General features: G+C 35.3%; 1 protein-coding gene across 1 annotated transcript in view; it reads left to right on the plus strand.

Annotated features, from left to right (window-relative positions):
- The first annotated feature begins 3,953 nt into the window (after positions 1-3,953).
- Positions 3,954-25,028, plus strand: part of LOC123522866 (uncharacterized) — a 46,345-nt gene continuing 25,270 nt past the window's right edge. Inside the window, exons 1-5 of the mRNA XM_053546491.1 lie at positions 3,954-4,077; positions 14,610-14,733; positions 15,313-15,450; positions 15,934-16,001; positions 22,382-22,458. Coding sequence (XP_053402466.1) covers positions 14,636-14,733; positions 15,313-15,450; positions 15,934-16,001; positions 22,382-22,458 — 381 coding nt within the window. The 5' untranslated portion in view covers positions 3,954-4,077; positions 14,610-14,635. The remainder of the gene's footprint in view (positions 4,078-14,609; positions 14,734-15,312; positions 15,451-15,933; positions 16,002-22,381; positions 22,459-25,028) is intronic.

Here is a 25,028-nt window from a genome sequence, read left to right on the forward strand (position 1 = left end):
CGACAATTCAACATTTCAAAATTTGAAGTGTTTACTGATAGGGCAAATTTTAAAAAAAATCATTGTTTAAAGTACATTGGATGTGCATCGAACTCGCAATGGAATAAACAGTTACCGTAATGCAGTATTAACATACTTAGTACATAATTTGCATATATGATGTACATATCCTTAAATTTAAGATAATTTTAACTAGTGTCAGCTGTACATGGAACCAAAATTAATGCAAATTAGGAGACGGAATGAATTATCATTTCCGGAAAATTGCAGATTCCATATTCATTACTTAAAAATACGTTTGTACCTTTTATAACGTGATGTGCGGTCATCAATGAGCAATCACCAATTCGCAATACTGTTCCTGTTGCTCTGGTGTTGAAACACGTCTTTGCTTAACAACCAGTACTCCAACGACAGTGATCACTATGTCTAATCGTTACTTAATAGAATTGAGTTAGTAACATGTGACTTCCTAACAAGAGCGACTTTAACCATTCTGTGTTTTTCTTTATATTAATTTAAGTTCAAAGTAGATTATGTTTCATTAATATTATGATGATCAAAAAATGTATTTTACATTCACGAAAATATGGAAGTATCCCAGAAAGAAGAAATCCTTGGTAAAACACAACTTTTTAAAACAAATATCAACAAGACAGCAAACTCGCCCCCCCCCCCCCCCCCACAACAAACGGATACATTCCCAATTAAAAACTTCGTTTTTACAAAACTAGATCTTAAAACTTCCCAAACGATCGCCGACTATTTGTTTCATTTCTTACGTACAGCAGTTTTGCTACTTATTGCCGTTGTCCTTTAGGTAGCAAATTCAACTAAGAAATTATTATTTACTGTTATGTGATCCAACGGTCAGAGACTAACCTAGCTAAAATAATTTTTTCTTACAGTAGCGGGACTTGCGTATGTGACCCGTAGGAATATAAAAAAGTTTAATCATATTTTATTAGTTTAATCATATTTAATATCGCTTAGTTTAATCATATTTTATTGTACATATATACAGAAGCACAAACAACAATCACCTACATCAAATATGTCATATATACAAATGTGTTGGGCCAAAAGTTATGACAACATCTTTGTCCGAAAGTGCAACTGGATCGATATTTTTTTTTTTTTTTTTTTTTTTTGATAATCACTTTTTAACCTTAAAGTAAACCAAACAAAACTAAGGTTAGGATTTTTAGAAACGGAGATAGAAACAATAGTACATGTATTGTTAGATTTACATATTAATTGTTGGCATTGCCAAGATCTCGAAATTACAAACAATTTTAATTGTATTTACATAGTATGCTACAAAAAACATTGGCAGGAAAATGTCTAAGAGCTATGAGCTATCAATTACAAAATCATTAGACGTACCTATTAGAATTTTGATTCTTTTGTTGGTTCCACAGTTAAACTACTCGTGTGAGGTTTGGGTTTTTTGAAAGCCGAATACCTTAAAATCATAAAGATAACTATCTGTAATCAGATTCCCTAATTTGACTTTATACCCCGAATTTATATGTTCTTTTTCCATCCTGGATCCATTCAGTTCAAATGATAACAGGTAAGGGTAAATTTCCCAAACACAGCCATAGGACCAATTGCATCACAAAGTAGGCCTGCAACAAAAAGAAACTGTAAATGGAAAAATACAGTAGACAGGTTGCTTAAAAAATCAAACAACGAGTACATTATGATTATATGCAAAATACAAAAAGTGGGGTAAGGGAAAATGCGTAAAATACAATTATAGAAAATAAAAAGACATACATTTAGTGCGTAGCTTCAAGGATTGTAGAATATTTGACTTCATGCAACCTGGCCTTTAAAGGTTTTTGGACTTTTATATCTGGTGACCCCTAAGTGCAGTAAAACAACTTGAGAAAGGTCTAGGAATGGCTGTTGTTGAACATCCATTATATTTATTTTATTTTGTTGGGTTTAACGTCGCACCGACACAATGATAGGCCATATGGCGACTTTACAGTATTGATGGTGGGGAAGACCCCAGGTGCCCCTCTGTGCATTATTTCATCACGAGCGGGCACCTGGGTAGAACCACCGACCTTCCGTAAGCCAGCTGGATGGCTTCCTCACATGAAGAATTCAACGCCCCCGAGTGAGGCTAGAACCCACATCGATGAGGGGCAAGTGACCTTAACCACTCGGCCACGAACATCCATTATAAGCCGTTCATGAAAAGAAGTGCTACTTTATTTCTGGTATCACCAAAATGCAAATAAGTGAAACCATTTTAAAGAACAAAATTGAGAGAGGAACATACAAGGATACCTCTGATTTATTTTGATGAACATCCAACTGGAGGTTCCTGACAAAAAGTATGTTTCAAGTTTTTTATTTTTTTTTATTTATTTTTTTTTTTTTGCATTGGTTACCCCTCGGTCAAATGGAACAGTCTGAACAAAATTGAAAAAGGCACATACTAGGATGCTTCTGACCAAGTTTGGTGAACATCAGTCAAGCGGTCCATGAGAAAAAAAAATCATTTAAAGTTTTGTTCTATTTATATCTCTGTCGGTCCCTAATTGGTCCAGTCAAGAGTGAGCATTTGAAAATATTTAAGAAAGACATACTCAAGAATGCTACAGACTAAATTTGGTGAAGTTTCATTGAGAGGGTCATGAGAGGAAGTTGTTAAATTCTTTTTTTATTTCAACTACTGGTAGTCTCTAAATGCAGTTTAATTTCATAGAACCATGATAGAACCATTTGAACACTGACACTTTTAAACATGCGAGGATAGTATACCGACCAAGTATGATCAGTACTTTCAGATAGGAAGATGATTAAGTAAAATGTTGAAACCGATGGACAACAGCGTTGAGAGGCAAGTGATTTGGAGTCCACGACCTTATATCCACATGGTTATGGTCAGTCCCCAGTTATACCTGTATTGACCTATTTTCCAAGTGAAACTAAAGATTTTTGAGCCAGTTTAATATTTGGGCGGCACAACATTATGGAAGACCTGCTATATTGTAAAATGCAAAATGGAAAATATTTAATGCTAAATTCGGCTTTCTAAATGCTATGTGCCACATATGACATAAATATAATTATATTTATGCTAAGTGCCAAATGCCTAATGTCAAACTGCCAAATGATAAAGTTATTCGGCAAATTCTTTAATTTAAATTATGGGGTAATTATACATATTTGTATAGATCTTTAAACTAATAACTGTTACTTTTAAAGGGAACGGCAATGTTGTTCTTCTGTTAATTCCGTCTGCTTGGATTCCTTAAAACATTTAAAAAAGGGAAAACATTCAAAATCGGCTTTAAAATGAGAAATTTCATATTTAATCAAAACAGCAGCCATTTTGTTTCTATGGCAACAAAAACCAAAAATGGTGGATTAATTAAATAACTATATGCATTCTCTGAATTGGATAAAAAAAATATTTCTGTAAAATAATTTCTCTATGTTTAAACATTTCACAATATTTGACAATAAGCATTTAGCAAATAGCATTTTTGCACTAACTAGCATACTGTATGGCATTTAGCATGACAAACTGGCCTTCCATAACATATGTTCCCCTCTCTCAAAGTTCCCCCTAGTACCACAGTTACCCTAGAGCAGACTGTTAGAAGGCTTGTTATATTCCAACCGTCCGCTAACCGGAACGGTACAATACGGGCTTCGTGGGATATAACTATTTCATGCTAAAAATAGATCTACGCAATTCAGTAGTACTTCATTCACAGCTAGCGATAGAGAAAAGTTAGGTACCTACAATCAATTAATGCACAATGTCTATATGATACACTTCTAATGTATTTCGAACTATTTGTTCCAAGAAATCTTTTAAAAGGGTTTGAAATAGTTTAACATATTTCAACAAGGCACTTGCAGATCTATGTGTATCAAATTAAATATTTGTAGCTCACGTAGGCTTGCCGTTCACGTGACCGGCGTCAGGGTCAGGGTTGAGTGAAACGAATTCGCCCCACAGGAAGTGAGGAAAATCAGCTGTGAACTCGGATTTTTTTCTTCTCAAAACAGTATTGGAATTGTACTGTATCAAAACATTTTAGGCAGGTATGCGCTAATAATTGGTTTTTTTTTTATGATTTATAGCAAGAAATAATTTGTGGAATGATAGACATTTCGACCCCTAGTCTATACGCTAGTCTAAATAATGAGACCTCGGGTAGACCGATTTTATCCTAGAGTCATTAGTTTTGACGCCCTTAAGCAGTGTAAGTTTAGTACTGTAACATGTATTTCATTAGTAATATAGATAAATCAAACCAATAAATAGTGTTGTTATAAACTATGGCATGTCTCCCTTTATTTTATTCCTGTTTTGTGAATTCTGTGGGCAAAAAGTTATCAATATTTGTATTATTGCTGACTGACCATCGAGGCATCCATATTTTAAGGCTCATGAGAAATAACGCCTTTTGATTGGCTGGCTCTCTTAACCAAAACTTCACTTTTCTGGAGCCTATATGGCCAAAATCATATTTGGTTGGTATAATTCTATGTGAATGCAGTCGAGACCTGAAACTTAAAAGGACTAAGCAAATGTCACCCCTGTCTTTAAAAAGGGGGAGAAGTTTAAACCTAGCAACTATAGGCCAGTGTCACTGACATGCATTGCATGCAAAATACTTGAACACATTGTAGTTAGTAACACCCTTGATCATCTGGATGCAAATGATATTATAGTTGACAATCAGCATGGCTTTCGAGCACGTAGATCATGTGAGACCCAACTTGTGGGCTTTGTTCATGATCTTGTCAAGTCTGTAAAGGAAGGCCAGGTTGATGTCGCTATAATGGATTTTAGTAAAGCTTTTGATGTAGTAGACCATAGAAGACTCCTCCACAAGCTTAAATTTTATGGTATCAGAGGCAATGCTCATCACTGCAGGGCTTAAGCTAGGCTAAGATTTTAGGGAGAAGTCACTTCTCCCTCAGCTAAGATTAGGGAGAAGTGGAGAGATTTTAGGGAGAAGTGGCGAGATTTTAGGGAAAATGGGAAATATTTTTATTATTTCCTGTCTTTGTTTATTAATTTAAAGTAAATAACAAATTCACTGAAAATGTCAGTGATTTTGTTTTCTTATCATTTTAAACCTTGTGAATCTAATGTGCTTAAACTGCAAATTCAAGATTTTTTTCACTCTTGCAATGATTGCCCAAACCAAGAAAACCCTTTAAATATGAAAACAATTTTAAAAATGTTAATTCCATATCAACAAAAAATAAATCAATCTCCCAGTGCTGCACTCAAAGTCAGTCACTTTAAATAACAAGTGTACAGTATGAATTAAATACATGTCAATAGCAGTGACATCACTATGACATCACACAGAATACACGTCTTCTTTGATCTGCTGGTGTCTCTTTGATATGCTGGTGTCGGCACACATTAAAAGAAACAGTAAACTGTTGTCAAACAGGTTTAACCCAGTTTCTGATGGCAGGTGTCAAAAATCTGCTAAATTTCAGTTACGTAATTTTATTCACAGAAAGTAACAGTGATAATATTATGTTTCTAAAGTTTGGGTTTTGAAAAATACGAGTAAAATGAAGTGGATTTGAGGAAATTACTCGACCTGGTCACGGTAAGATACTTTCTAAAGGTCAAAAAAGAATGTGTAAGCTTATGTAATATAAATCCCTACTGCTTTGTTTACAAAACAAGTGTCACCTTTGCACTTCTCCATAATCTGAAGTCGGCGGAGCTTAAATTATGCTTTCGTGTATTCCAGCCAAGTGTCAACAGGCCGATAGCGGATAACTGAAGGTGTGTCAATAAAAAAATCGGGCGACTTGAATTTCGCTTTGATGTTAGATTAGAGCGAAGTGGGGAGCTACAAAGCGACTATTTCGCTCAAGTCGCTCCACAAATCTAATTGTATAATTTCCATTACTAATCCATTAATTAATATTCAGTTATACCAATTTATTGCTCTCCTTTTTCTTGCTATGATTCTTAAAAAGTTAATTATTATATTATATTTTTATTACTAAAGGCATTGTATTTGTCTTATATTTTCAGTATATTTCTTTTATTAGCTCACCTGTCACATAGTGACAAGGTGAGCTTTGTGATCACCCTTCGTCCGTCATCCGTCGTCAGTCCGTCCGTGAGTCCGTCTCGTGCGTCCATGCGTCAACAATTTCTTGTCTGCACGATAATGGTTTCATTTATGATTTTATTTTAACCAAACTTGCACACAACTTGTATCACCATAAGATCTCGGTTCCTTTCTTGAACTGGCTAGATCCCATTATAGGTTTCAGAATTATGGCTCCTGAAAGGGCCAAAATTAGCTATTTTGACCTTGTCTGCACAATTGCAGCTTTATTATGTCTCCCACCACACAGTGGTGTGGGAGACATATTGATTTACTCCAGTCTGTGTGTCTGTGTGTGTGTCTGTCACAAAGCTTGTCCGCACTCTAAGTCGAACATTTCTCATCCGATTTTCACCAAACTTGAACAAAATGTGTTTGACCATAAGACCTCGGCCAGGTTCGATAACTAGCCAAATCGGTCCAGGCATCTTGGAGTTATGGCCCTTGAATTACCAAAAATTGGTCTTTTTACTCTTGTCCGCACTCTAATTCGAATATTTCTCATCCAATCTTCACCAAACTTAAACAAAATGTGTTTGACCATGAGACCTCGGCCAAGTTCGATAACTAGCCAAATCGGTCCAGGCATTTTGGAGTTACGGCCCTTGAATTATCGAAAAATTGACCTTTTTACTCATGTCCGCACTCTTAATCGAGCATGTCTCATCCGATCTTCATCAAACTTGAACAAAATGTGTTTGACCATGAGACCTCGGCCAAGTTCGATAACTAGCCAAATTGGTCCAGGCATCTTGGAGTTATGGCCCTTGAATTACCAAAAATTGGTCTTTTTACTCTTGTCCGCACTCTAATTCGAATATTTCTCATCCAATCTTCACCAAACTTAAACAAAATGTGTTTGACCATGAGACCTCGGCCAAGTTCGATAACTAGCCAAATCGGTCCAGGCATTTTGGAGTTACGGCCCTTGAATTATCGAAAAATTGACCTTTTTACTCATGTCCGCACTCTTAATCGAGCATGTCTCATCCGATCTTCATCAAACTTGAACAAAATGTGTTTGACCATGAGACCTCGGCCAAGTTCGATAACTAGCCAAATTGGTCCAGGCATTTTAGAGTTACGGCCCTTGAATTATCGAAAAATCGGCCTTTTTACTCTTGTCCGCACTCTAAGTCGAACATTTCTCATCCGATTTTCACCAAACTTGAACAAAATGTGTTTGACCATGAGACCTCGGCCAAGTTCGATAACTAGCCAAATCGGTCCAGGCATTTTAGAGTTACGGCCCTTGAATTACCGAAAAAATCCGCCTGTTTACTCTTGTCCGCTGTCTAAGTCGAACATTTCTCATCCGATCTTCACCAAACTTGAACAAAATGTGTTTGGCCATAAGAACTTACACAAGTTCGATAACTAGCCAAATCCGCCCAGGCACTTTTCATTTATGGCCCTTGAATTACTGATTGGATGCACTCATCCAGACCATCTAATAGCACATTTTCAGATTACAGGTATCACTACGTCACACTCAATGCGGTCATCCCTATTATTAGTAACAAACATGCATGGCTCAGAGATTTTCGGACAGCAGAATTCTATAGCACATAGAGTTAATTACTGTAAGGATTGCATTTGTACATTCTTATTTCACAGTAAATGATGTACCTGGCCAATGTTGCAAAATTAGTTTATATTTAAAGCACTAAAATGCATATTAACTGAGATGGTTGAATATTTGGTGAATTTTGTTTATATCTTTTTTAAATAATCATTCATGAATGAAATGTACATGTAAAAATTGATCATGTACACATGAGATTTTTCTCTAATATTCTTAGTAAAAAATGAAAATTCTCATACAATGTCTTAACAACTGGCAAAAAGGGCAGTTGAAATAAGAACATCTGCATGATTTAGATACAATAGTATAATGGGTTGTAATTTTATAGCCAATTTTAAGCTACTTAATTAATGTACCGAGTGAAGGTGCTGGACAAACTTTTAAACTATTATTTTCCACAATGTTAATAGATGATATTTGTTGATGATAATAAATGGATGGTATTCTGAAACAATCACTGATTTTGTTTAAGACGGAAAATGACAAAAGATACAAAAGGATTTTGATGAATTAAATTTGAATTTAGAAACTTTTACACATATTATTATCATTTATATAATCTTGAATGATTGTGAAAAACACAGAAAAAATATTGTTTCATTTTTGTTACGTATTTAAAATTTGTAAAATTTGCTCTGACAAATTCTACTTGTTTTTTAGCTCACCTGTCACATAGTGACAAGGTGAGCTTTTGTGATCACCCTTCGTCCGTCGTCCGTCCATCCGTGCGTTCGTCCGTCAACAATTTCTTGTCTGCACGATAGTGGTTTCATTTATGATTTTATTTTAACCAAACTTGCACACAACTTGTATCACCATAAGATCTCGGTTCCTTTCTTGAACTGGCCAGATCCCATTATGGGTTCCAGAGTTATGGCCCCTGAAAGGGCCAAAATCAGCTATTTTGACCTTGTCTGCACAATAGCAGCTTTATTTATGATTTGATTTTTACCAAACTGGCACACAACTTGTATCACCATAAGATCTTGGTTCCTTTCTGATTGTAGTCTGCACAATAGCAATTTATGGTTTTATTTGATACAGACTTCCAAAATATCTTCAACAACAATAAATCATGACAAATCAGATCCAGTCGTAGTTTCCAGAGTTATTTTATATCTGATTACCTCCCCTGATTGTAGTCAAAATGGATTTATATCAGTAGGTACTTATAGGACTTATTTGAAATTTCATTATTGTCATTAGTTGGACTGAGCCAATGAGGGGAGATAACTATGTCAAATTACCTCCCTTTATTTCAAATTAAAATGGGTATATCTCCGTAACTAATGAAGATACTGATCTGAAATTTCATTTATGTCAACAGATTTATTTGGCAGATCCTTCTTTTATACATTTGCTTTTTAATTACTTCCCTTTTATGTTACTATAAATAGCTTATTTTTAGTAACTTTTTTATTATTGGCCATAGGGAAAAACCGAGACCACTTTTCTGTGGTACAACATGGATGGTACCTCCAATTTTTAGGTGTATTTTGACATATCTGTACCTTGTAAGAATTATGTTTTTCTGTTTGGTTAAATTTCTTACTTTGTTGTTCCTGTCCTTTGGACTTCGATATTTTTTCTGAGGACCTTCTTGTCCTCAAGTGCAATGATAACAGGTGAGCGATATAGGGCCATCATGGCCCTCTTGTTTTTCTTTATTGTTTGATGCGGCATTATTATCATTTTATGCCAATTTAGGTTATGAATCATGAGTCTATTAACTGAAGCAATGTAAACTGTCATACAACTTCCCCACAACATTTGGATCGAGAACGAATTATTTCAGATTTACTTTTTTAGTCAAATTGTCACCGAGATCGAACTCGCAACATCTAGATTGGTCCAACTGAGTAGACTCATGTTTTAGTTTAAACAAAACAATATTTTTTTTTACAAAGTAAGACAGTTGTTCATGATCTCCCCACTCTGGTTCATACTGACAGATCACATTATCTAACTTTCATATGTATGTATTTTCTTTTTGATTGATATAGATTTCAATCTAAGGCTTCAATAACAGATGTTTTATTTTCCTATTGGTGTCATTTTTTGTTTACCTTCACGAATGATAATACAGAACAATATGTGATTTGATTTCGTTAAAGTTTTCCTGAATTATTATTTCTTATAACTAATGTCATAGCTCTCAGTATAGTCAGTCTAAATTTCAACATGAATAAGATAATCTAATTTTGTGTGAAAACAGTTTACTACATGTTAATAATAACATCAAGTTTAATAATAACATCAAGTAAAGTAAATGTTTTCTGTAATTCAGTCTACAGAGTTCTAAGACATGTCTGAAATCCATTTACAGTTCTTAAACAGAAAAAAAAATGTTTATAACATCATACAACCATCACACAATTCATTGAGTCTATGTAAATAACATACATCTCTCTCAATGTTTGTCCGAATCCTTTAACCATAAACCTGGGTTTTATCAGGTCATTCTAAAAATAGACACAGGGGCTGATTAGAGAATGTGCTATTGGATCCACTCATCTAAAACATCTAGGGAAACTAACATTTTTCATCATCTAAGGGGCAGTTGTGGGAGACATGCGCTTTTCTCAAAAGCATCTCTAGTTTATGATTTGATTTTTACCAAACTGGCACACAACTTGTATCACCATAAGATCTTGGTTCCTTTCTTGAACTGGCCAGATTCCATTATGGGTTCCAGAGTTATGGCCCCTGAAAGGGCCAGAATTAGCTATTTTGACCTTGTCTGCACAATAGCAGCTTCATTTATGATTTTATTTTAACCAAACTTGTACACAACTTGTATCACCATATGATCTTGGTTCCTTTCTTGAACTGGCCAGATTCCATTATGGGTTCCAGAGTTATGGCCCCTGAAAGGGCCAGAATTAGCTATTTTGACCTTGTCTGCACAATAGCAGCTTCATTTATGATTTGAATTTAATCAAACTTGCACAAAACTTGTGCCACCATAAGATCTCGGTTCCTTTCTTGAACCGGCCAGATCCCATAATGGATTCCAGAGTTATGGCCCCTGAAAGGGCCAAAATTAGCTATTTTGACCTTGTCTGCACAATAGCAACTTCATTTATGATTTGATTTTAACCAATCTTGCACAAAACTTGTATCATCACAAGATCTTGGTTCATTTCTTGAACTGGCCAGATTCCTTCATGGGTTCCAGAGTTATGGCCCCTTAAAGGTCCAAAATTGGCTATTTTGGCTTTTGCAGCCATATAGAGACTTCATTTATGGTTTTATTTGATACAAACTTCCAAAATATCTTCAACAACAATAAATCTTGGATTCCATGACAAATCAGATCCATTCCTAGGTTCCAGAGTTATTTTATATCTGATTACCTCCCCTGATTGTAATCAAAATGGATTTATATCAGTAAGTACTTATAGGACTTATTTGAAATTTCATTATTGTCATTAGTTGGACTGAGCCAATGAGGGTAGATAACTATGGACTGATTTTATGTCAAATTACCTCCCTTTATTTCAAATTAAAATGGGTATATCTCCGTAACTAATGAAGATACTGATCTGAAATTTCATTTATGTCAACAGATTTATTTGGCAGATCCTTCTTTTGTTAACTGACAATCATTTTGTTTTTTTAATTACTTCCCTTTTACGTTACTATAAATATCTTGTTTTTAGTAACTTTTTTATTATTGGCCGTAGGGAAAACCTGAGACCACTTTTCTGTGGTACAGCATGGATGGTACCTCCAATTTCTAGGTGTATTTTGACATATCTGTACCTTGTAAGAATTTTTTTTTTCTTTTTGGTTTAATTTCTTCCCTTTGTTGTTCCTGGCCTTTGGACTTAGATATTTTTTCTGAGGACCTTCTTGTCCTCAAGTGCAATGATAACAGGTGAGCGATATAGGGCCATCATGGCCCTCTTGTTATTCTAACCAACCAAATTATGTAAAGTTAACCATTTCCAATATAACTCCGTCAAAACTCACGATTTTTTAATACCAATTTTCAAAGTCAAAGATATCATAAAAAAGGATAAAATGCCTCATATATTTATTGGGACAAAATTACCAAAAGGGGGACGAGTTGACCAAATTTTATCATGAGGGGGGACTAAATGACCAATTTTGGGTGACGAAATGACCAAATTGGGGACGAGTGGACTTTATGCCGTCTAGACAATTCGACCTTAGAAGTTAGATGGGAGTTTCCTTTGGCAGGTTCTACCAAAGAAGTATGAAATACACAGAATGGCAACAGGAGATAATCTCTTGTAAGCTCATGTCAGAACATTATCTTATTGAAGCGATTGCTGACTTGATCACTCGTGGTCAAATTAACAGACGCTTGTAAAAGTATCTACATATTACACTGGCGATACGGCCGGCAAGTAATAAACCGAATAGGGTCCAATTTTCAACGACAACTGTTGATTTCTCAGACTTCCAATCATAAATTTATTCCTTCCCCGTGTAGGAAATACTAATAACATTAAAGAAACACCATTATTCTTATAAACAAACGATCTGATAGAAAGTTATTCACGACACAAATTTTTATCCTTCTGCTGTCTGTTTCATACACCGGTAAAACGAGATCTCATTCAGTTCCCACGTGATGTTGGCGAGATTTGCTCTATATGCCTTTCAAGTTGCCGATCTATTTATTTTTATAGCTCTTTGGTTCTATCTCGAAGACATTCCGACTCCAATGACATTTCAACTAAATTCATTTTCAAGTAAATCTGCATCATTCAAAAACAAATTACCATGGATCAGGTTAGAACTAACTCTAGCCTTACTCATTTGGCTTATCGGGTTGACTTTTATGATCTGATATTTTATATTTGTCATCCCTCTAAGCCTTCCCCGTATCTGCATTTTACTGCTACGAAAACGAAGACATTAAAAAATCCAAAAAAGTCACAATATACTGGTCAGACTTACTTGCTCTAATAAATTGAGGCAGTGACTGGAGAACCGGAACTGGTTCCCTAGACAGCGAACTTATTCATCCGGAATTGGTTCTCTAGCCAATTAATACGTACTTATGCTAGGGAAGTTTATTTCTATGCATAAGTATCATGCATATTACTAACTTTATGAATTTTGCCATTTCAGCATTTCATGCCCTTGCATTTATCTGCATTTACCATGTCAACAAAGTGTCATCGCCGCATACTGTCCGCCATATTGATATGATATAAACTAGTACCAGTGGAGGTAGAACTGGTTGTCGGCACTGTCTTATCAGTGAGGTGTTGGCATTGAAAGTTACATTATTTTGAGGAAAGATAAATGTTCGTTCCCTGATGGAATTTGCTGGAAGAAAAATAGGGTATTATACCTGTACTGGTTGGGAACAATTTTCCAGACAGGACCAGTTTCCGGAGACATGTAATATCCGCTTTATTTCATTGTTATTCATGTAATTGTTTCATCTAGATCATTTAGTTGTTTGTTCTTCATGTCTACAACAAACCACTAGTTTATACAGCTGTATAATGTTTGGGTTTTTGATGATAACTCACCTGCGTTTACAAAACAACTTTCTGTCTAAACGGGGCATGAAGATAGTTTGCGCATGTGCAGTAGTTCACACATGCCGAGGTATCAAGTGGGGAAGAAATAATCAAACTACATAATGATTGTCTGCTGATAACTTGTTCTACTTTTAATTCCACGCTAAAAGTTACGTAAGATGCAGGGCTGTCGATTTTTGCACTAATTTTATTCTATATCAATTGGAATTATCAAGAATTCGTATAAGACGAAATCCGAGTTTATTACAGTCAACTTCGGTTTGCTTTCGTAGCTGCTATTGAACGTCGGGCTATGTTTCATGTGCAATTTTGAAGAGATGAATGATAAAGAAATGTGAAGAAATAGTTCAGTTACTTATTTTGATATCAAATTAACAACAAAACACCGTCAAAATATTTGTCCGGATACTGGTTTACCTGACGGGAAAATAACTTATTTTAGTGACCTCATTTGAGGCCCCATGGAACCCATATTTTACGTCACAACGCGATGCTGATTACAACATCGGATGCGGAAGGAGCTGAAGTTTGTACAGTATGAACTTCATTGATGTCAAATATTTTTTTAGGGAATAATGGGGCCGAAATATGAAAATGTGTCCGGAAAATGGTTCCCAACCAGTACGGTAATTAACAAAGTTGGAACATTACTGATTCACTGTAACTGATTATAACAGTGTGAAAACTACTTTGCCATTTTAAAATTTAAGCTTCCAGCGGATTCATTGATCACTTATTGGTTTGTAACACCTCATTCCAATATGGTGGACAGTATGCAGCAAGTACACTTTTAGAGACACAGTAAAGGCAGATAAAATGCCTGGCCAGCAGGCTAAAGATTAACTGAATAAATTGAAATATGGAAACACAACAGCTTCTTTATACAGAGTATGAAGTGGTTGAACTCCTCATTTTGTTCCATGTTTTGCTGTCAGAAATCCTTTCATCAGTGTTCACAGTAACTTTAATTAAGAGCAAACATTTGTTTTTGGTGGGAGTATTTGTTTTGAAACCTCCTGATAAGCCGCTATGTACTGAGGTGCCTGATCAACTTATTGGAACATTTGTCGGTATGTGGTTATGGAAGTGATTATCACCCAGGGTGTAATTAAAGAAAGCGTTGTCTCAGTTGCCAGATTAAATCATTGGAACATTTCTCTATACAGGGAGTTTGGGAATTAAATATTACCGTACCTGGCACAGTGGTATTCAAAACAATTTTCACTTTGTTTTTGTTCAAAATGTAGTAGTTAAGATAAATCCATGTTGGTCTCTGGAAATTTTACGTTGTGTGCTTAAACTAAGTATAATAAATTGATTAGATTTTATATAAAAATAATTTCATTGAATTTTATTTTTTTATTTCAGCCCACTGATACTGAAAGTAAGTTTCTATGCCTCAAAATAGTGACAGAGAAGATGAAGAAATGATGGCATTATTGCCAAGTGACATCTGGTTCAATGGTGCTTGCAACATTCCATTCCATATAGGGTAAATTCGTCTTATTGTTAAAAACTTTTTTCCATAGAACTACAATACAACTGGTATTTATGCTGACACGAATTTAGGAAAATTTGAAGAAAAAAATTCATATAAGACTTATCTAATGTATACATTTATCAAATTATCATAGCATGACTACCTTTATTTGTGTAACAGACTGAAAATATTTCAGTCCTGACCGTGAATCGAACCTTGGACCTCTCACACCTAAGGCGGACACTATATCATGCCGCTATTATAAAAGCTATCTCAATAGTAAGGAAGTATAAGTGCACCCTTATACTCTACCCTACCACATACACCCCATCCATTTTAGACTTTGTCAGTTTGAACCTTTTATAATGGGTCTTTTTCAAAAAAGCTTGACTGAACTGCCAAAAATTGAAATACAACACAGTGTTTTCTTACAAGCAGAATTTTTTCACGCTATACACAATTGTTCCCATTCATGATACAAGTATGTAATACATGACTGTACATATATTGAAGGTAAAAACTCTTCACCCAGTGTTGATCTCAATTTCAGCATTAATTTTTACCATTGTTCCTTTTATATTTTTTTTTCAGTGGGATACTGCTATATTTAATTAACACTGCCATATCACAGTCTGGAATCCCCCATGTATTTGATGACATTGTATGCAGAGCTCCACGTCTTTCAGGGTATTTTAAAGATCTCAACATATATACATTCCTTAAATCAAGGTAATATTTTATTCATATATAGAGTTAAAATTAGAAAAAAACACTATATATGTTTATTTTTGTGTTCCCCAAATTTTTTGGGGGGCGGGGGTGGTACATAGAATTGCTCTTGTCCGTCCATCTGTCCTTCCGATCGACCGTCCCAATTTGTGCTGTTCATATTTTAAAAAATACAGGAATTTTTTATCTTTAAGTAGTTCTATTTTTGAGAAATTAATTGTAAAAATGACATACAGCATTAAACAATTTTCTTGAAAGATCCATGACTTTGTACAATTACAATTGATAATTAAATTTTCATAGAGAATGGTTTAATCAACACCAATAGTTACTAATATATAGAAATAAAATGTCCAGGCTACTGTACGGTAGCTAGTGTTTTTTGATTGTATGGTGTTTTAAAAATCTCATTGTCAAACAATCTGTCTTTGCTTTGATTTTACCTTCATTTTAATTTTCTAAATGCTTTACATTGATGAACAGGTTCAGAGGCCATGGCTTGCTCAACAAGATTGGTTTTGGTAACGCACTTCTTGGCTCAAATGTATCAGGTACAAAATTAAACAGTTAAAACTGTAATTAGTATTTTTTGTATGCTATTTGTAATAAATGAAGATTTATATTAGGGATGCCAACAAGTACCGATTTTGGTACTTGAGTACTCGTCGTTTTTTTAGCTCACCTGTCACAAAGTGACAAGGTGAGCTTTTGTGATCACGCGGTGTCCGTCGTCCGTCGTCAGTGCGTCCGTGCGTCCGTAAACTTTTGCTTGTGACCACTCTAGAGGTCACATTTTTCATGGGATCTTTATGAAAGTTGGTCAGAATGTTCATCTTGATGATATCTAGGTCAAGTTCGAAACTGGGTCACGTGCCGTCAAAAACTAGGTCAGTAGGTCTAAAAATAGAAAAAACCTTGTGACCTCTCTAGAGGCCATATATTTCACAAGATCTTCATGAAAATTGGTCAGAATGTTCACCTTGATGATATCTAGGTCAAGTTCGAAACTGGGTCACGTGCCGTCTAAAACTAGGTCAGTAGGTCTAAAAATAGAAAAACCTTGTGACCTCTCTAGAGGCCATATATTTCACAAGATCTTCATGAAAATTGGTCAGAACGTTCACCTTGATGATATCTAGGTCAAGTTCGAAACTGGGTCACGTGCCTTCAAAAACTAGGTCAGTAGGTCAAATAATAGAAAAACCTTGTGACCTCTCTAAAGGCAATATTTTTCATGGGATCTGTATGAAAATTAGTCTGAATGTTCATCTTGATGATATCTAGGTCAAGTTCGAAACTGGGTCATGTGCGGTCAAAAACTAGGTCAGTAGGTCTAAAAATAGAAAAACCTTGTGACCTCTCTAAAGGCCATATATTTCATGAGATCTTCATGAAAATTGGTCAGAATGTTCATCTTGATGATATCTAGGTCAGGTTCGAAAGTGGGTCACGTGCCATCAAAAACTAGGTCAGTAGGTCAAATAATAGAAAAACCTTGTGACCTCTCTAGAGGCCATATTTTTCATGGGATCTGTATGAAAGTTGGTCTGAATGTTCATCTTGATGATATCTAGGTCAAGTTCGAAAGTGGGTCACGTGCCTTCAGAAACTAGGTCAGTAGGTCAAATAATAGAAAAACCTTGTGATCTCTCTAAAGGCCATATTTTTCACGGGATCTGTATGAAAATTGGTCTGAGTGTTCATCTTGATGATATCTAGGTCAAGTTCGAAACTGGGTCAACTGCTGTCAAAAACTAGGTCAGTAGGTCTAAAAATAGAAAAACCTTGTGACCTCTCTAGAGGCCATACTTTTAAATGGATCTTCGTGAAAATTGGTCAGAATGTTCACCTTGATGATATCTAGGTCAGGTTTGAAACTGGGTCACGTGCCTTAAAAAACTAGGTCAGTAGGTCAAATAATAAAAAAAACCTTGTGACCTCTCTAGAGGCCATACTTTTCATGGGATCTGTATGGAAGTTGGTCTGAATGTTCATCTTGATGATATCTAGGTCAAGTTTGAAACTGGGTCACGTGCGGTAAAAAACTAGGTTAGTAGGTCTAAAATTATTAAAACCTTGTGACCTCTCTAGAGGCCATATTTTTCAATGGATCTTCATGAAAATTGATCTGAATGTTCACCTTGATGATATCTAGGTCAGTTTCGAAACTGGGTCACGTGTGGTCAAAAACTAGGCCAGTAGGTATAAAAATAGAAAAATCTTGTGACCGCTCTAGAGGCCATATTTTTCATGAGATCTTCATGAAAGTTAGTGAGAATGTTCACCTTGATGATATCTAGGTAAAGTTCAAAACAGGGTCACGTACCTTCGAAAACTAGGTCAGTAGGTCAAATAATAGAAAAACCTTGTTACCTCTCTAGAGACCATATTTTTCAATGGATCTTCATGAAAATTGGTCAGAATTTTTATCTTGATAATACCTAGGTCAAGTTCAAAACTAAGTCACTATGTCAAATAATAGAAAAAACGACGTCATACTCAAAACTGGGTCATGTGGGAAGAGGTGAGCGATTCAGGACCATCATGGTCCTCTTGTTTTTATCGAGTACTCTGTTACTCGTTAAAAGTGATTTCCATAACCGGAATAGAATAGTGGAGAATCAGCCGTATTTAGCATTTGTTCACTATTAAAGGGGGATAATTCAGTTTATTTATTTATTTTATTGGGTTTAACGTCGCACCAACACAATTATAGGTCATATGGCAACTTTCCAGCTTTGATGGTGGAGGAAGACCCAGGTACCCCTCCGTGCATTATTTCATCACGAGCGGGCATCTGGGTAGAACCACAAACCTTCCGTAAGCCAAGAGGATGGCTTCCTCACATGAAGAATTCAACGCCCTGAGTGAGGCTTGAACCCACATCGATGAGGGGCAAGTGATTTGAAGTCAGCGATCTTAGCCACTTGGCCACGGAGGCCCCCAGAGATAATTCAAAATCATTAGTTGTTTCACCATGGCTCCCGTAAGCAGTGATATAATGTTTCAAAACCATTTTTAGCTCGACTTTTCAAAGAATAGGTAGAGCTATTGGACTCGCCTGTGCGTCAGCGTCCACGTCGGTCTCAGCGTCCCGATTCGGTTAAGTTTTTGTATGTAAGCTGGTATCTCAGTAATCACTTGTTGGAATGGATTGAAACTTCACACACTTATTTACTTTGATAAACTGACTTACATTGCACAGGTTCCATAACTCTATTTTGCTTTTTTACAAAATTATTCCCCTTTTTTGACTTAGAAAATTTTGGTTAAGGTTTTGTTTGTAAGCTGGTATCTTAGTAACCACTTGTTGGAATGGATTGAAACTTCACACACTTATTCACTGTGATAAACTGACTTACACTGCACAGGTTCCATAGCTCTATTTTGCTTTTTTACAAAATTATTCCCCTTTTTTTGACTTAGAAAATTTTGGATAAGGTTTTGTATGTAAGCTGGTATCTCAGTACCCACTAATGGGAATGGATTTCAACTCAGGGACTACCTTAGCCTGGAAAATTAGGGAGAAGTGACTTCTCCCTCCTGGGGAAATAGGGAGAAGTTTTGAAATTTTGGGAGAAGTTTGGCAAACGTGAGACAGGACATTGCTTACATGCATTAAATAACAATAATATGTTTATTCAGTTCCATTTGTAGTATTATCTTTTTATGACATAAATAAAAATGGTGCAATGTTTCAACAATACAGTAAATATTTGCACTGTTTTACTGAAAAATGTTTGACAACTTGACACAACAAATCTTTCCACATATAACCAGTACTTAACATTTCTTGGATTTCTTCCTTCCTAGAGCAGCTTTTTCACTTATGTGAGCATTTTGAGTTTAAAAATTTTACATGTAGTTCCTTCAATTTGACAAACTACAGAGTCTAAAAAACTCTCAAACTTTCAATGAAATGTTATTATATTGATCAGTAGATAAAAGACTTAAAAATCAGGGTCAATATTTTTTAAAACTACGTATTTTGACATAAAAAATCTAAAAATTGGTTAAATGTATTACCTCCCTTTAACACATTTCAAAATGTACTAAAAGAGTTGTCTGCTATTTTTATCAAACAACAAATTTAATAGTTTATCAAGGGCCTTATATTTAACTTATATCTATGTTTTAATGAAAGAGATATGAAGATTAAAATGATTAGTAAGCAGATCCCGATTGAAAAATAAACGTCAGGATGTAGTCTACATTGTGATGGCAATAAAAATTTCGAAACGATTTTTATCCAAAACCATGAATTACTGGATAAGACATCTCCTTATAAAGTACCGAGGGCGTTCGGTTGACCCGAGGTTCCGTGTTTTGACCCGCGAAAATCAAGAAAAACTCGAATGTGACCCACACAAAAAAAGTGTCCCGTGTGCCGGATCGATCCGCGATATGCGTCTCTAGTTTTGCTTTGTCAATTAAAATCTTGGTGAATTTCAATTTCAATGTTAATTGTTCGCCGCCACAAACGGAAGTATGACAGTAGGTGGAGCGTCGTATGTAAATTAGATACTGACAGATGTCAATCACGCCACGCGCCGACTGACAGGTAATTAGGTTTGTAATTCGGAAGTTAATTATCGCTGTTTTACGAAGTTTTCGGGCTCTCTGATCTCAGATTCGGTCAACTTTAATTATTACTCTTCATTCTTTAATTATCGTTTACTGCAATCACATTAAATGCAAACAATTAGCAGCTTATCCTGCGGCGGCGTCAATCTGAAATCGAGTGATCATCTTTTGTTGTCATGGACACGTGTCGCCGCACGTGCCTCCCTGTGACATCCTGTGTATTGCGTATTGTGTTTACAGACTTTACATAACCGAGATGTATAATTTCGGCGCACTTTATTGCCGATTATGTTTTCCTTTCATCCAATTTTAGGGCGACTTGAACTTCGCTTTTCTGGGCGGGAAGGGCGAAGTGAAATATTTTAAAGCGAAGTTATCGCTCAACTTCGCCTAGAACGCAGTCCCTGTTTCAACTTCACACGCTTGTTCGCTGTCATGATCTGACATGCACTTTTCAGGTCCCATAACTCTACTTTGCATATTTTCAAAATTATGCCTCTTTTTTGACTTAGCAGTTTTTGGTTAAGTTTCTGTATGTAAGCTTGTACCTCAGTATATACGGGAATGGATTGAAACTTAAAACATTTGTCCACTGTCATGAGCTGATAAGCACTGTGCAGGTTCCATAACCCTGTTCTGCATTTTTACAAAATTATGCCCCTTTTTCGACTTTCGTATCATTCAGCTGACAAGGCTGTTGAATAGTCGAGCGTTGCTGTCCTCCGACAGCTCGTTTGTTGTCGGAGACAGTTGTAAATAATAACTTTGTACTAAAGGAAAACTCGAGAATGTAAAACCAACACAGATGATAACAGTTTATTGATTCTATATATTGGTGACTAATAAAACGCTAAGCCAAACTGCTGGGGCAAACTGTGAAGACGGCATAAAATTGGACTGGTTTACTTTTTGAATTATAAAGGATATGTTCTTTATGATTTACCGCTAATTTTTACATTTTCACACAGGTGTGGTGTACTTTTCTAATTGTTTATGATGTAAGCGGTTCTGCAATAAGCAGCTAATTACAGTTTACAGCGATCATGATTTTGCAAACAAGTGTTACCTGTCAGGGGTGTGCATCAATTCACACCTTCATGTTTGTATAATCTGGGTTATTGATCCAAAAGATGACATGTAGACACTTTGGTGTCGTTTAAACGGCCGTGTAAAAATTGACGTGTTTCTAGTCTTTTTTTCGAGTACTCGATAACTAAATTTCATAATCGATACTCGGAACACCGAGTGAGTACTCAGTTAACTGGTTAGCCATCCCTAATTTATACATAGTGGCCATTTACCTAAATTATACTAGTACATGTACAAGATGCTTAGAAATTGTTAAGCCCACCCACTTAGCTAAGCAGGGAGTGCACAAAGGGTCCTAAATTTGATCCCTGGACAAGGTGACATTCTCCATGATGATTTGATAGAAGAAATTGTGTCCGAAATCATTCATACTCCACCTCTGTTATATGGAGAAGTTGGCAGTTACTAGCAGAGAACAGGTTGTTACAAATACAGAATCCAGGTATATTGGTTAGGTTAACTGCCTGCTGTTACATTAATAATCGATTTTCAATGGACTGTTATGAAATTTTCACACATTAAAGTTGACGATATTTCAGCGTTTTTTGTTAAGTTTTGGGGGAATGGTGGTTGGGCCCGTAAGGAGGGGAAAATGTTGTAACCACTAAAATAGGGATTGTGCCATAACCACTAAAATACGGGAAAATTGCATCCTGATAAAAGCAATATTTTTCCAAAATACGTTTCACTAAAACAGAAAATGATTTAAAAGCACATTGTCTCATGTTTTAATTCAGTTAATTATCATTTACATCTAGAAAGGGTTTTGTTGGTTGGGATATGTAAAAATAAGAAATCAGAAATAGGGGGAAAAAGATAAGTTTTGGACAGGGGAACGGGGCCGAATTTTGGCCCCAAAAACGGTCCAAAAAATCTCTGTATTTCCAAAAAAGGACTAAGTCTTGTATTTTTCCAGATCTCTGTTATTCTCCAGTTTGCTGCTGTAAATCTTTAAACATGACCACTATTGTCCTTGTCTCATTAAAATACAAAATGACGTACTTGACAGGTTTATTAAGTAGCGTGGAGAATAGCAGAGAACTGAAAAAATACCAGTCTGTCAGAAATATCAACTTAAATTTGTGAAAATTTCATAACAGTCCATTGAAAATGCACATTCTATATTAATTAAAATAATGTTGTTGTTTTTTTCGAGACAGCTGACTTGATAGTTGGACAGTGCTTTTGTAAATGTTTAATGTAAAGTTAACAACTGTGCTTTTACCATGACTACTAAAATCGGTTGTATATTTTGCAGGTCTTACTGTCAAGAATGAGTCCAGTACTATAGAAGTGTACATTGCTTACTGTACAAAGCTAATGGACAAGAATAAGGTAATAGGGGCCCCGTATTCTTCAACATTTTAAGTTTGAAATTTAAACTTGAAAAATGTTAAATTTAATTTTTGTTCTGTGGGGCCAACCTTAAAAATACCTCCCCCACCCCCGCCCATGACCCATGCCAGTTAGGGCAAATATTTTTTATTTAAAATATTTTGTTTCAAGTAAAAGAACTGAACAGATATTGGCATACTGTGAAATCATTTAATTTCGTTGGCACGAAATTTTGGGTTTTGGCCAAAACGGCTGTTTCGTGGGGACTAAATTTGTGGATTTTCAATTTTTGAGAAAAAAAAATCATAATTTCCACAGGAATAGTTCTACTAGTACTTCTGTCCTTACATGTTAAACCTACACGTGTCAAACAGCGCTACCATGGTTACCGAATTTGCAATCTACGCCTCGGGAGATTAGTGAGTGATCATGTGCCAATTAACGACCGCATTATCTATAATTATACGACCCCAAATTTGCAAAACTTTTCAAAACTGTGAAATATTCAATGAGAATAGTTGGCGCCAATTAACAAGTGTCAAAATCCTAGCAACTTGCACAATACGCATTCATAATCGAAACAAATATAAAGTTGATCATTTGATCGTTTTTTAAACAAGAACTACTTATTGTACAGCAAATTAAAACAAACTATAATAGATTAAAGTAATGTAGTACTAGTATAACCATAATAATCCTTACATAAACCAAAGAAGTATAAAATACATTTTTATAGCTCTTTGCATAAACTATTATAAACTGGTCCGATCTTTTCTTTTCAAAATGAATGCGCGTCTGCATCTAAAATTACAAGCTGTTGAACTTGTGCATGTGTTATTTCCTACCAAGAAACGTGTAATGTAAATTAGATATTAATGCATTGGATACAAATCTAACAATTAATTTGTAATATTTAATAGTTCCAAAGGCGTAGTATTTTACTACATGTCAGTAAAATGTGTATAAACATTGCATAGCGGGGCCGAAAAAAATCAAATAACAGCCGTATTAGTGTGGTTGGCACGTGATGCTACGTCAAACTTCTATTTTTAGTATCTACTTTCACTTTGACAAACATGTCATAAACAAACCACGGGTACATTTCTAAATGAAATAGACGGTTTTGTTTCTACGCATGCTGATGTTTATCATTTATGGAGTCCCCATAAACTACACGAAAGCTGCAGGTTGGTACTGCCGCATGCATACAACTACGGATAAGATCGAACGGTTATGTTGTCTGTTTTGGCGACTTTGCGTACAATTAAAAATTATCGTGGACACAATTTGTTCGTTGGAACTTAAATTCGTGGTTGAGCTCAACCACGAAATCCACGAAAATTAATCCCCCACGAATAATAATGATTTCACAGTATTTTGACAAAGTACTGAATGGTTATATTTTGACTACAGTTTTTGGTATTTCCTTGATTTCTCTTTAAATATAATTATTACAATTTCATTCATATTATTTATCATTCTAAAGAACTCATGATTGTGATGGTAAAAGGACCATTATGTTTCAAAGTATCTTGACTAACACTGAACTTACCTTTAAATATGATTGAATGGGTGTTTTCCATTGTACATTTCAGCCATTTAGGACACCAAAAAATGTTTGAATTTTAATCTGGCTGTTATAAAACTTTCATGATATCTCATGAATAGATTATATCATAAAAGCAGCATATCCCTGTAAAATACCTGAACTTTTAAAAAGAATATTTTTTTCTAAATTTTTCATAGGCCCCAATTTGAGGAATCCAGTATGACCTCGGGCGAAAAATGCATTTTGGTCACAAAAATGACATTATTAATAGTTAGATGTTAAAATGAAAAGAAAAATGTCTGAAGACATTTAGAATTGTGTATATTAACTTCTATCAGGATCTTGGAGTTGAAAAATAAAGCGGAAATTCACAATAAACTGTTACTAAACAGTAGACTTAACTTTTTTCCCATGCATTTTATATATCTTTTTTATATATTACAAAAATATCCCCATGTCCCTGTTCCACTCTCAGTTATTTCTAATTGACAGAAGTTGACACTGGATGTTGTCTTTAGTTTCTCTAGGCAAACTGTGTATCTGTTTTTTTCCACCCTTTTCAACCGGTGATTTAAAATTATGTAAACTAACCCTAGGTCAACTAGTGTTTAAAACAAACATGGACACGGAAATTTATTGGCACTTTCAGAAATATTTTTACATTTTTGACAAGAATGACATTTTATACCAGTACAGTTGTACTTCTGTTTTCATCCCATAACTATTAAACCTAGAAATATTTAATTTAGAAGAAATAATAATATTTCACTGGATCTTGCAATAAAATACTTTGGGTTGCAGCATTTCTTTGTTGTTTTGTTCGTCTGTCAGGGGAAACAAACAATATTTTATTTATTTTAGGCCAGAATGATCCAGCATATGTCATGCTGTGTCCCTTGATCTGCGTCAACATTTTTGCTTAAACATCTTCTCCTGTGAAACTAGAGGTCAGAATGTTAGCAAACTTGGTCTGTAACATCCTGGCATGGACCTCTAGAATTTTTTATGCCCCCGAAGGTGG

The sequence above is a fragment of the Mercenaria mercenaria genome, chromosome 1, assembly GCF_021730395.1.
Source record: "Mercenaria mercenaria strain notata chromosome 1, MADL_Memer_1, whole genome shotgun sequence".
Lineage (NCBI taxonomy): Eukaryota > Metazoa > Mollusca > Bivalvia > Venerida > Veneridae > Mercenaria > Mercenaria mercenaria.